Source organism: Astyanax mexicanus, chromosome 4, assembly GCF_023375975.1.
Source record: "Astyanax mexicanus isolate ESR-SI-001 chromosome 4, AstMex3_surface, whole genome shotgun sequence".
In the NCBI taxonomy this organism is placed as follows: Eukaryota; Metazoa; Chordata; class Actinopteri; order Characiformes; family Acestrorhamphidae; genus Astyanax; species Astyanax mexicanus.
In genome coordinates this window covers 30,399,670-30,412,615 of record NC_064411.1, presented here as the reverse complement: position 1 = coordinate 30,412,615, position 12,946 = coordinate 30,399,670, and the positions used below count along the sequence as shown (strand labels likewise).

Below are 12,946 nucleotides of genomic sequence, written 5' to 3'. Positions count from 1 at the left end.
TACAAAAAATCAAAAATTTATCAAGAAATCTAAAAAATTCTAAAGGGTTCACAAACTTTGATGCCTCACTGTAGTATTTGTGCTACACCGCCAAAGTTCACTGTGGCAAGACGTACACAGACATGGGGAATGTGGTCTAGCTAAAGGTAAGAAAGGTTTGTAACCACAGGAAGGACAAAGATGACAAGGAACAACCCCGCAGACAATTTGCGTAGGGCTGCCAAATGTGTCTAAACTTGGTGCTGACTCTGAGAGCAAGCCCCTCACTGTGCAGAGCGACGGCATTATGTGTTTTGTTGAGGAGATGAATGACGCAATTCATCAAAAAATAATGGAGCATGCCAGATGAGGCTCTGTAGCACAGTCTGACTAACCGAGTACGAGAGAGTGAGAGCGAGAGCGAGAGAAAGAACTGGCAGAGAACTGAAGGGGCTAAGTCTGAAGTGATGTTGAGGTCACTGGGTTGAAGCTCAGGATATTGAGAAAAAAAGAAAAAAAAAGAATTAACATGTCATTGTACTGTGTTCAGAAACTTCTGCTACTGCTCCTGTCCTCCTACTTCCTTCCAACGCCACCCTTACTTCCCCCGTAATTGATAAGTATAAGGGGTGTACGATAGTGATATCACGTTACTGTGATTCTGCAAGACACAAATAAGCATTAAATAAGCAAATACCAGAAATTATACCTAGTTAGTTCTGATCCTGCAATTTAATTGGCTGACAGGCGTTTTATGAGTGCCATTATCAGCCGGTAATGCACTTTAATCGAAGCTTTCCATGTATTACTCCTCCTCATACAGGTAACCTAGCAACGATGCAGCGCTTACAAACCAAACAGCGCAGCTAGGGTGTTGATAACCAAACAGATCGTATTTTCTCATCCTCTTTAACTCCAAATCTTTCAATAAACAGTGATTAATGAAACTGTGGTATAATCACTTGAGGTTCGTGCTATTACGTGTAATATTGGCACAGCTCGTGCCTATGACCGGAGCACATCAGTGCCAATATTACTTGATGTAGCACTTCCTCTCGTGTATTATTGCTTAGTTATGGATTTATTGGTCAGTTTTACAGAATTTGACAACCGATATGGATTTATTAGTCAGTTTTACAGAATTTGACAACCGATATTCTTCACTGCAGGTTTACCCTATTCATTGGATTAATGCCACCACGTGGAGTAACGAAGTAGTAAAGCAAATGTGAGGGGAGATAGTCTTAGGAGGTTTAGAGCGCCCGTGTTTTAATAAAAATATCAATATTTGTTGCCACATATCAATAATATAACAAAAACAATATAATGCACCTCTTTAAGCACCCGATACAGATATAACTAAAGCAAAGTTTTGCAATCTAGCTGCCGGTTAGTTACCATATTTTTCAAACTATAAGGGGCAAATAAAATCCTTTATTTTCCCAAAAATCCTCAGTACATCTTAAATTCCAGTGCGCCTTTTGAATGAATTTTACCAGTATGGTTGTAAGAAGCAGTAAAGCCACTTTGCTGAAGTACAGCGTTATACAGGAGTTTCAATTCAGTTCTTTAGCACCCGAGACTCAAGACTGGGGTAGTATTAGCATTAGACCTTAACCTCACTAAGCATTAGCTCTTTCGCCATTCAGAAGTGAGTATTATAAGCCTGTAGTCTGCTGCTAACTCCGGCTAGCGCTGCTGGAGCAGTATTAGCATTAGTCGCTAACCTTACTAAGCGTGAGCTCTTTCACCATCCAGAGGTGAGTATATCAGACTGTACTGTGTTAAAACAAGCTACATGGGATAAAATGCTTGCTAATATCGCCCTGGCTTACCAAAACACTCAGGGTTCCTCAGTGTAGCGCTGTCGGGCAGCATTAGCCGCTAAGCGCTGCTAGCGTAAGTGGTTAGCCACTAATGCTACTAGTTACACCTATCCTTATTGGAAATCTGAAAATCTAAGCCTACTGTAAATAAACGGAAGCGCTTTACTCAACCAAATGAACAGTTTTCAATAGAAAAATCTGTGTAGAATCGTTTTTGAATGCAGTTTTATTGTGTCCAAAACACATTCTAGTCTGATTCATGCCAAAACATTACTTAGCAGCAACTTATTAAAAAATAAAGCTTGCTAGAAAGTGTTGGATAGCTTGATAGGTAGCCTCAAACACACCCACAAGAGACAAGCCTGGGGCCACACAAGCAACTTGTCATCTGCCAGTGTGAACACAGGTTAAGGGCAACCGCAGCGGCCCTCAGGGGCAATTCTGTCCAAAATATTCACAGCACTCAATGCATTTACAAAAATGACCACAAGTTCACAGTATTGATTGAGGATAAGACAATAATGGCTTAAGTTCTGGGAAATGACCAGCATATCCTGCTTGTGTGAGCAGGACTAACATGAGACATGGTCTCCGCAAGGACAGGATCCTTACACTGAGCCACTCATCTGACGAGTCCTCTCCAGTGGAGCTGACTGAATACACAAGGTTTTCCTATGCAGATGCAGCAGAACACAACACTATGGAGCAACACTGCCCCCTAAAGGTGCATTACAGCATTAGAGTGTTGCAGGTGGGTTGTTTTGCAGCATTGTTTAGATATCCTTTGGGTGATGAGATTGATGAGACTGCTCATGTTCTGATATTAATACAGCAGACATCAGATTTTTAATTTTTTTAACAAAAAAAAAATACAATTTAAGATTCAATATCTCCGCAGCAAAAAATTTCACATTCAATTTTTACCAGCAGTAAGAGTTTTGTGGGGAACTTGATGGCATAGCAGTTTTACTGCAGTGCCCAGAAGAAACCAGAAAAAATTAAATGTAAATAGTCTGTGTGTAATAAGACATTTAATATTAGAAAAACAGTGGCATTTAGCCTTAAGTATTTAAAACTAATAAAACTGTGTTAATAAAATCACTTGCTATGGTACAACATAAACAGTGTATGAAAAAAGGTGTGTAAGAAAATATCAATATATCCAGGTATCACAGGTGTACTATTTTAAATTTTGCAATACTATATGGATTTTTAATGTTTAGATATTTAATCTTAATTATTATAAAATATTACAGTCAGTGGTTTACTAAATAGCAGTGTACTCATTAGAGCCCACTGTTCTAAATGCATTAAATGTAACCTTTTCTTTTAATGATTCAGATTTTATATACTATGAGAGCCCCCCTGCCCCCCAAAAAATCTCAATATATCACAGTATTAATATTTACAGTATAAATACTTACAGTATTTTAATATATTTAAATAAATTGGCGCTATATGTGGCGCTAGTGTAAAAGTCCCTAAAATCAAATGACTGTGGTTGGTGGATTGCCATGTCAGTCAACTGTGGAGCTTCAAAAGTGGCAATGGTGTGCTGGGAAACTACGCCACTCATTGGCTAACAGTGGAACTGAGTTAAAGACAAGCAAATGTAGGCAGAGTTCAGTGTCTGATGACACCATGAAAGTAGAAAAATACACAAAAAACATAATATTAAGTTTGTAGTAGTGCTGAACACTAAGAATGCAATGTGCTGTTTTTCAAAAATCTATGTTGCTTTACCTCTCAAGACCAAGGTTAAAGAGTACCTTTAGAGCATCGGGTATACGAGCCAAACGATTGGTGATAGAGAACACTGTTAGATCTGAAGATAAAGGAACTGTGCATTCTGCATAGACCTCACACAGCTGAATAAAGGTGCCTGCAAAGGTGAATGAAATACTGAAATATTCACAAAGCATACTCAGAATCAGTGTGATTATGAGGAACACTATTGTCCCATAATGCAAAATGGAAAGAGCCAATCAGCTTGCTGATAATGCTGTGAGAGGAGAATGGTCGATGTGGCACTAGGGGTGAAAGGCCTCTAAAGAAAATAATTGTGGTTGGTGAATCGACAGTTTAGTCAACTTGGGAGCTTCAAAAGTGGCAATGGTAAACAGGGAAACTGCGCAACTTGCTGACTAACAGCTTAGATGCTAAGACAAGCCGATGTAGATGGACTTCAGTAAGACAGCAGGCGAAAGAAAGATTTAGATGAGACACTACATTTGCATAGCAAGTCTACCACTCACTGGTCATACACATCAGATAAGAGCATTATTATTTTGGTATAAAGACATGGTATAAAGATTAGTACATAGGATTGATTGTATAGTTTAAGCAGGTAGTATACTAGGGAGACAGACATGTCACCTAAGTGTAAAGATGGGTCTGGGAGAAACACAGACCAGGAGAAAGTCTTTAAAACCCTGAGAGAAAAGCAATCATCAGCACAAGCACTAGTTACATAGGACCCTAAAAAAGACTTAAAAACGCCATTCTTCAGACTGGGAGCAGGTGTTCCGCAGAAATGGGCAGGAGATGGAACCCTGCAGCATAAGAGTCATGCTCTCTGGCTCATAATGAGCAACACTGTACCATCTTGGACCTCAGGCCTTCGCCTCTTCAACAATTCAATGGCTTAGAATGAGTCTGATTAGCTATTCATACTCAATTGCCCACTTGCCTGAAAAGTTTCAGTTGGAGGAAAATCAGGTCATGTGGACATGGAGGTGACGGAAAGTACAAAGATATACATGGACACATCCATGGATAACTGTCTAGCAAGCAAGTCATGAATGGAATGACGCTTTATACGGGTGCATCTAAAAAAAACTCATATAAAAGAGTATAAAAAATATCATATAACACAAAGTGATCTATTTTGAGTGATTATTTGTTTTATTGTTTATATGTACAGTATTAAGCCTTATAAAAAAAAAATAAGAAGAAGAACAATACTCAAATAATTACTGCATTCCAAGGAGTTAAAGAATCACATATTTGTTGTTACTCTAAACTAACTTAAACTTTAAAAAATGTAGAACTTATATAACGTGCCTTTCATTTTGCAGGGCTTCAAACTAAAACCATTTCACTGACAGGGCACAGGAAAGGCACATAAAGTTTATAACTACATTGGTCGATCACCACAACAGTTAACTGTGGAGATTCAAAAGTGGCAACAATAAACGGGGAACTTCACCACTCACTGGCTAAGGGCTTTTAAATATAATGAGAAAACACTAAATTTATGGTTTGTTTAAACTTTTAGTTATATGATTTAGGCTACGTTCACATTACAAACCACACTGCTCAAATCTGATTTTTTTTTTGCTCAGATCGGATTTGACTATCTTGATGGTTCACATTCACAAATGTAAGTGACCTGTATCTGTGTGAGATGACTCATAGCTTTATAAAGGGAAATGGATGCATTAGCAGCTCATATGTGGAGCATCTTTTGCTGGAGTGGAGAGTAAACAGCTGGTCTGAAGTTCATGCTCAGGTTGAGGAGGTTAAAAAAAAGGCCAGGTGGTTTGCTTTTGCTGTTTTTGCAACTATAGCTGCACAGCTGCACCAAGAGATGCGTGTGCACTAGAAAAAGAAAAAAAAAAGCCTGAATTTGACCTTTCACATTCATGTCGCATGTCCATGGATCGGATACATATCCGATTTAAGAACACATATGAAAGTGACTCAAATATGATTTGAAAAAAAACAGATTTGGCATGTTCACACAGTCATGAAAAAATCAGATCTGAGCCACAATGACCAAAAAGTCAGATTTAGCACATTCACACTGCCACGAAAAAAAATCATATCTGGGCTACAATGAGCCAAAAACTAATTTGGCATGTGCAGTGTTATTAATATACTGATACACAGTGCTGTAGCGCCCCCTGTTGTTCCCACTCTATATATGCAGACATTACAAACACGCCACCTTGTTTAGTTTGTAGAGTTACAGAATAAAACACTAAACACACATCAGTGTCTCTCAGCCTATTAAAGCCCAGTATATACTGGATTAGACCAGTAAACAGTGATGTCAGTCAGACCGTCAGTAATGAATAATGTTAAAAACTCACCCAGCATCAGAATGGAGTCATATCTCCCCACATGCTGAACCAGGAGGTGCTGAAATCTGGAGAAATCCCCGAACCACTCGAAGCTCTCCTCAGTCTGATACCTGGTGTTCCAGTACTGCATATCTTTATACTCAGCGTTAGAGTGCGGTAAATACTCCATATCTATCATTAACAGAGACACTCTGTAGCTATAGCCTGTTAGCTGTGCGAGTTAATAGAGAATATTAATTTAAACACAGTGTGAGAGAGGCTGTGTTCTCTGATGGGCTGTGTCTATACAGCCACGTGCTCAGGGTTTTATACTGTTTGTAATATTAATAATAATTCACTGTAAACTCCACAAGCTGACCCAGACACACACACACTGATCCCAACAAACTCACGTGTGTGCGCCTCAGCTGAACATGACAATTTCAAATTAAGAGTCCTCGACGCTGCATGTAGTAAAATCGTCGGTTTAAAACTAATTTTTAATTAAATAAAAATTATGTATCGCAATTTTACTTTTATCAATAAACCTCCACCACTCCACATACCCTCACTCTACACCAATACCCTTGTAAAGCTGCATTTAAGGTAAATTAGAAACAGCAATAATTAATCCTTTAAAAAAATAGAAAAAATAAATAGCAATATAAATTTTCCAGATCATGATGCTTGCAAGCAGCAGAAAATAAATAATCATAACAAATAATTATTAATTATTGTTATTATTATTATTATTAATAATAATAATAATAAATAAATAAAATGCAACCTTATGTAATCATAAAATGTATTTGTAAACAGAAAACATATCTTCATTAATATGTAAATGTAATATATACTACTTAGCAATTTATTTTTATTTTTTCCCTTTTTTATTATTGTTTCCTTTATTTAAAGTTTTAGAAAAGTATGTATATACATTTTATATATATTATGTAACAGGATGCATAACTTCTAAAAAGTTTGTTGGTAAATATGAGATGGATCTTTGTGTTCTTTTTGGTCAGCAATGTTTTTTGCATTGGATTTTTTCCATTTTTGACCAGTCTATTTCTTATTATTTATTCATTAACACTGACCATAAGACCTTAAGACTCGTTGCCAGTTATTGGTTATGTTTGATTGCAGTTGTGCTGCCAATGGTGGCACAACCAATTTATTAGATTTATGGGGTGAACACTTTTTCACACAGGCTAATTGGTTTGGGTAGTTTTTCCCTTTATTGTGTTAAATTATCCTTTAAGTTTTTATATTTACTCAGGTTTTCTTTGTCTGATACTGTATTTACTCAAAAAGGAATATCTTGGCTAATATTTTCTGTTTTTATTTTGTGTTTTTAGCCTTTTACCTCCGTTCACCTCCATTCATTAAGGACTCACTCACAGGCTTCCTCTAGTGGTGTGCTGTCCTTACTGTACTGTACTGATATAACACTTTGCACTCTGTTTGGTGTTTAGTTTACTTTGAATTAAATAAAAAATGTAAAAATACTGTTTTTTATACAAACAATACTGTGAAACACACTCAGCTGTGCTTTGTGTGGGGAGAGTCAAATAAACTAATTCTTCAGTATAGAAATAAAGAAGTGTTGGATTAGTGAGGAATGAATTGGGTCAGTTAGCCCTCCTCACACTAAGAATGATCTCTCATAATGGTTTTGATAAGGCCATCAGATTGATTGGTCATTGACAGTAACTGGAAAGGCCATTTACACATCCAGTGTTGCTCTGGATTATATGATGGGTCTCCCTCAAGTGTCATTCAAATGGAGGTATGTAAAATTGTAAATAGAGATTAAATATAGTGATGTAAAAACAAACCAACAAAAAATATTATATTATTTCTGACCAGTATAGGGTATGTTGTTGCATGGATGACCATTATTTTTAAAACCATCTTGACCATTAAAGACCAATTTAGACCATCTGAAACCAGTTTCCAGCAACAGATGGCATTTGACCTGAAATTTCCTGCAGGGCTTTCACAAAATAAATTCAATGATTAAGTCAATTTAATTGGGATTATCAGGTTTAGCTAGTGACCAGTCCCAGTAACAACACAACTAATTAAAAACATAGGATCACAAAGATGAAATGAAAGGGAAACAGAGGAAATCCTGAACCTATTTATTTATATATTAACTTTATGCCTTCAGAACTTTTATCATGGAAAATGAACATGTCTGTGTGACATCTACAAAAAAGTTTTTTGCATTAAAAAATTCTATAGAACACACAGACTTTCAGATGTAAATTGGAAGACACATTTAGGTGACACTTATTAGGTGATCATGAATCAATTTAAAGACAAAGACACATATCTGCAAACATTCGCACTGTCTGTGTGGAAGATGGGGTTTGAGTTTATCAAAATATTTCACAGAAAGGTTTGCTATACAAGATACACTGTTTTTAAATGATTTCCCAACTAATAAAACTTTACACTAAAGAATGTACTAGAAATAACATTTATTTAATTTAACGAATGCTGTTGATGTGAGAAAGAGAAACAGAACATTAATTTCAGTCAAAAATAAACCACTGATTTAGAGTTCAGATGTTTATTTGACAAAAGAGAGCTGGAAGAACAGATTTTTATTATTTACTTTGGATCACAAAACTGGTAGGAAAGTAGCCAAAATTGTGTCTGTATATATATATTTATTTATTTATTTATTTATTTATTTATTTATTTATATTTATACAGAAAGAGGGAAAATGTTGGGTTATAAACTTATGTTTAACATTTATCAATTATATAACACAGTGGACACAGTGCTGTTCATAGGTATATGTTTGAGGAAAATTAACATTGTTGTTTTATTCTATAAACTATGGCCAACATTTCTCCAAAATTCCAAATACAAATAGTGTCATTTAGAGCATTTATTTGCAGAAAATGAGAAATGGCTGAAATTGTAAAAAAGATGCAGAGCTTTCAGACCTCAAATAATGCAAAGAAGTTTTAGAAGTTCAGAAATCAAGACTTGATAAAAGGCTTGTGATTATCCATCTTCCTCTTGATTATACTCCAGAAATTAAGTTAGGTAAAAATGAAAGAAAACTCATAATTTTAAAATGTTTTTATTTATTTATTTATTTTTAGAGGTGTAAATAATATGAGTTTCACATTTTGAACAGAATTACTGAAATAAAGCAACTTTACAATGATATTCTATTTTGAGATGCACCAGTATAATACATATATCGTTTTTTTTTTATTATTATTATTATTATTTTTTTACTACTTTGCTTTTTTTGCGTACAGAAACGTAAAATTGAAATAATGAAACACGAATACACATTATAAAAACAAAGACGAAGGCGGGAGAAAGAGGGAGAAGGCGGGCTGATGACGCACTTCCTGTGGCGCGCGGGTGTGTATGAATTCAAAGCTGGGGCTGAACCGTTACAGATCCGATACACACAGACCGAGGAGCCGCTCAGCCTCCAGAAACATCCCTAAACCTCCTTAAACCTTCTTAAATCGCTGTCAACAGCGGGACTGATATGCGATAGAGCTCTTTGTACTACACGGGTGAGTGTGTGAGGTGTTTAATTTCGTGTATGCTGTTTTAGGTTTAAAGTTGAGGTCAGTGTTTAGGAGCTAATCAGCTAAAGCTGCGCAGTACAACAGTCTAGCGCTAACGTTGGGTTAACTAGGTTAGCTCGTGTTTAGCTAGCTAACTACTAATGTGAGCGAGCTGTCAGCATTGTTACTGATGTTTTATAATAAGAGCAGCTTTATATCGGTAGCCAATTAACTAGAGATAGTTTAACGCTAATGTTTATGCCTTAGTATTGTAGCTAGCTAAACAGTTAGCCTAGCCTGCTAACACGAGTTTGGTCATTTTAAGTCGTTTAACGCTCGCTGGATGAATTAGTTAAATGTTAACGCTAGCTAACTATGTTCTCTGGGCCTTTTTAGAGCTAACTTAGCTAACCTAGCTAATTTATTTACCATAAAGTAAACTATGAAATCTTTTTATGGCTTGCTTCAGAAGACAGAACTAAAAAAAATACCTAGATACAGTGGTATGAAAACGTTTGGGCACTCCTGATAATTTTCATGATTTTCCTTGGTTGTTTGGATCAGCAATTTCAGTTAAATATATCATACAGCAGTTGAGTACAGTGACATTTGAGAAGTGAAAAAAAGCTTATAGGATTTTCAAAACGTGTGCAATAATTCTTTAAACACAACTACGCAGGTGGCCCAACAGAAAAATTACATTATTTAGTAGATCCTCCTTTTACAGACAAAACAGCATTTTAACTCTTCCTATAGCAATCTGGCTTCTGGTTGAAGGTATTTTGGATCATTTTTCCTTGTAAAACATCTCCAGTTCAGTCAGGTTTGATGGTTTCTGAGCACGAACAGCCCACTTTAAATCACCTCACAGATTTTTTATAATATTCATGTCTGGGGACTGAGATGATCTGAGATGATCATTCCAGAACGTTGTACTTGTTCCTCTGCATTAATGTTTTAGTGGATTTTGAGCAGAGTTTAGTGTTTAGGGTCGTTGTCTTGTTGAAGTATTCAGCCCCGGCACTTTAACTTAATCTTTCTCACTGATTTTTGAACATTGTTCTCAAAAATCTGCTAATATTGACTGGAACCCCCCTGTGACCCTCAACTTTAAGAAGATTCCCAGTGATGCAAATGATTGATTTATTTTAGCTGATTTAACTGTTCTAGCTAGCTAATTAAATTATTTTTTTGAGAAGTTATGTTGTGTTTCTAAGTCTTCTTCTGGACCTAAGTTTTACTTCTCTGTCTCTCTGTTTGTAGGTACGTTTGCAGAAATGTCTTGGGATTTCATCGTTCCGGTGTCTTTGGATGACCTGGTAAAATCAGGAGCCATCCAGCAGTATGTGGTGCAGGACGTGCTCTCACCTAAACAGCTGCCCTCTCACCTCAACAGTACGTATATTGTGTGTGGGGGGTGTTCATGATCATGTTGTTGAAATTGTTCTGGGTAGAACTGGATAATATTGTAAAAAAAATAATAATAATAATATAAATAAATAATATAATAAAAAGTGATTCTCAAATAGTTTATTTTTTGTGATGCACTAGCTATCATTTCCTTTACATTTAATTTCAACATTTATATATTTATTAATACAAATAGTACGCAGTCCCCTTTTATATTAAACACTGCATGCAATCTTCTTGTTTCAGTGAAGGGAATGACTGTCTATTAGGATTTTCTCTGGCAGCTTTTATATATGAAGATGACAATATTGATTAACAGATTTTAAAAATCACATTGAAACAGCAATTTGATTACCTCCCAGCCCTAGCTCTGGGTATTGAAGAGTGTTTGCATATTATACTTAGGGCTTTCAAAGTAAGAAAACGAGAAGAGTAAGAATTACAGTTCTGCACAATTATACAATTTTATACACAATAATTAATGTCTGCAACTATCTTTTACATTAAGTCAAATATGTTGAAATGTCATTATCAGGTGTGGTGATATGGGCCTAAAATAATATTGATATTATGGTAGTATTGCAATAAACAAAAAAAAATTCTCACAATGTTTGTTTTTCCCCATGTTTTTATTGCTAAATTAAGATGAGTACATTTACAGTAATTATCTTCCTCTCTCTGAACCAGACTTTAAAGCTGCTTTGAGGAGTCAGGGCCCACTGTGCATTTTGGAGCATTTTGACACATTGTACAGTGTTTTAAAGTAAGTACAGCTGCTATACAGTAAATACAGTTGCTTCTGTTTTTTCTGTTCATGCTTATATGCTGATGTATGTTTGCTGTAACTAGATTTGTATTTAGTTTGTTTCTTTTGTTCTAATTTTAAAGGCATTGTCGTTCAGTGGATGTATCTTTGAAAGAGGACACGCTGGAGTTTCTCATACAAGGTTAGTGTGGTCAGTTATTCTGATGGATTTTTTCATGACACAGAGAGGACATCTCCCATGATTCATCACTTTCTCCTGTGTGTGTTTAGTTGTCAGAGGGCTGTCCGGCTCCCTGCCGTCTCTCCTCCTTTCTGGCACTCTGTCAGCAGCTGACCGAAAACAGCAGCTCAACGCAGTAAAGATGAGTGTGTTCTTGCTCTGTAAACTCACTGAGCATCTGGAGAACGAGTCCTGTATGGAAAGCATCGTCACTGCACCCAGCAAGGTACTGTGCTGATGATTTTGTTTGTGAATCTTGCTTTTAAGGAAGGATAATCTTAAGGAGGTTTGTTGAAATTCAAAATCAGGTCCCAGACCAGTGGGATTTGGGCCCAATGATGAGACGATGGCAAACGTGAGCTGAATGACTGAGAGATTGTGTACTGGAGCTCACTGATTGGTGGGTAATCTTGGCTGAGCAGTGGAGATTGACTGCTTTGCTGTAAGGGCCCACCTATAGTCCAGCTAGCAACTAATCAGAGTGTTTCCTTCTACCAAAGAAGTGGTTCTTGGAACGTGATTGGTGGCTTACAGAGGGTGGTTGTGTGTTTTTGTTTGTGTGTGAGTGTGTGTGTATATGTGTCAGTGAGCTCAGAGTTACAAATCTTTTCATGGGTCACACAGCTTTGAGCATGTTCTTTGGTAATCTGAGGGCAACCAATCACTGGTAAGAAAAAAACAATATCTAAATTGCTGTACATCTTAATCTGCCACAAGGCAAATGCAAAAATAAATGTTCTTTTAGCCCCGAAGGGGTCTTTATCAAAGTGTTTAAAGATGGTTATTCTTTCTTTTATTTATTTATTAACTTATTTCTTTTGTATGTACAGCAACATATAGCAGAAACATAATAATCCATAATGCTTGATTGTGTGTTACAGGGCCGTAAAAAGGAGAAGGCATCTGGCGGGAAGGGCTTAATACAGTGGGACAGCGAACGGGAAACTGTGCTGCAATGCTTGACCCAGCTCCTCCAGCTGGATATCCGCTCTCTGTGGAATCTGTCTCTGGTGGAGGAGGAGTTTGTCAGGTGGGTCTCCATCTTTATGCCTGCCTTGTTTTTTCTACACTAGTCTAGAAAATGATCCAGACAATCTGATGTATTGTATTTTTCACACTAATGGCAAAGGAT

The 12,946-nt window shown here is 36.6% G+C and overlaps 2 protein-coding genes and 1 non-coding gene across 3 annotated transcripts in view; 2 read left to right on the top strand and 1 right to left on the bottom strand.

Moving 5' to 3' along the window:
• The window catches only part of ece2a (endothelin converting enzyme 2a), a 133,355-nt gene extending 127,064 nt beyond the window's left edge, over positions 1-6,291 (bottom strand). Inside the window, exon 1 of the mRNA XM_022673148.2 lies at positions 5,900-6,291. Within this exon, the coding sequence (XP_022528869.1) occupies positions 5,900-6,068 (169 nt within the window). The 5' untranslated portion in view covers positions 6,069-6,291. The remainder of the gene's footprint in view (positions 1-5,899) is intronic.
• A 2,975-nt stretch (positions 6,292-9,266) lies between these two features.
• ncapd2 (non-SMC condensin I complex, subunit D2) overlaps positions 9,267-12,946 on the top strand; it is a 29,235-nt gene continuing 25,555 nt past the window's right edge. Inside the window, exons 1-6 of the mRNA XM_015602206.3 lie at positions 9,267-9,424; positions 10,682-10,813; positions 11,516-11,591; positions 11,717-11,775; positions 11,865-12,040; positions 12,696-12,844. Coding sequence (XP_015457692.3) covers positions 10,696-10,813; positions 11,516-11,591; positions 11,717-11,775; positions 11,865-12,040; positions 12,696-12,844 — 578 coding nt within the window. The 5' untranslated portion in view covers positions 9,267-9,424; positions 10,682-10,695. The remainder of the gene's footprint in view (positions 9,425-10,681; positions 10,814-11,515; positions 11,592-11,716; positions 11,776-11,864; positions 12,041-12,695; positions 12,845-12,946) is intronic.
• LOC125802104 (small nucleolar RNA U85) lies at positions 12,145-12,470 on the top strand. Its single transcript, XR_007439062.1, has one exon. It is a non-coding gene; the product is annotated as a small nucleolar RNA U85 (small nucleolar RNA).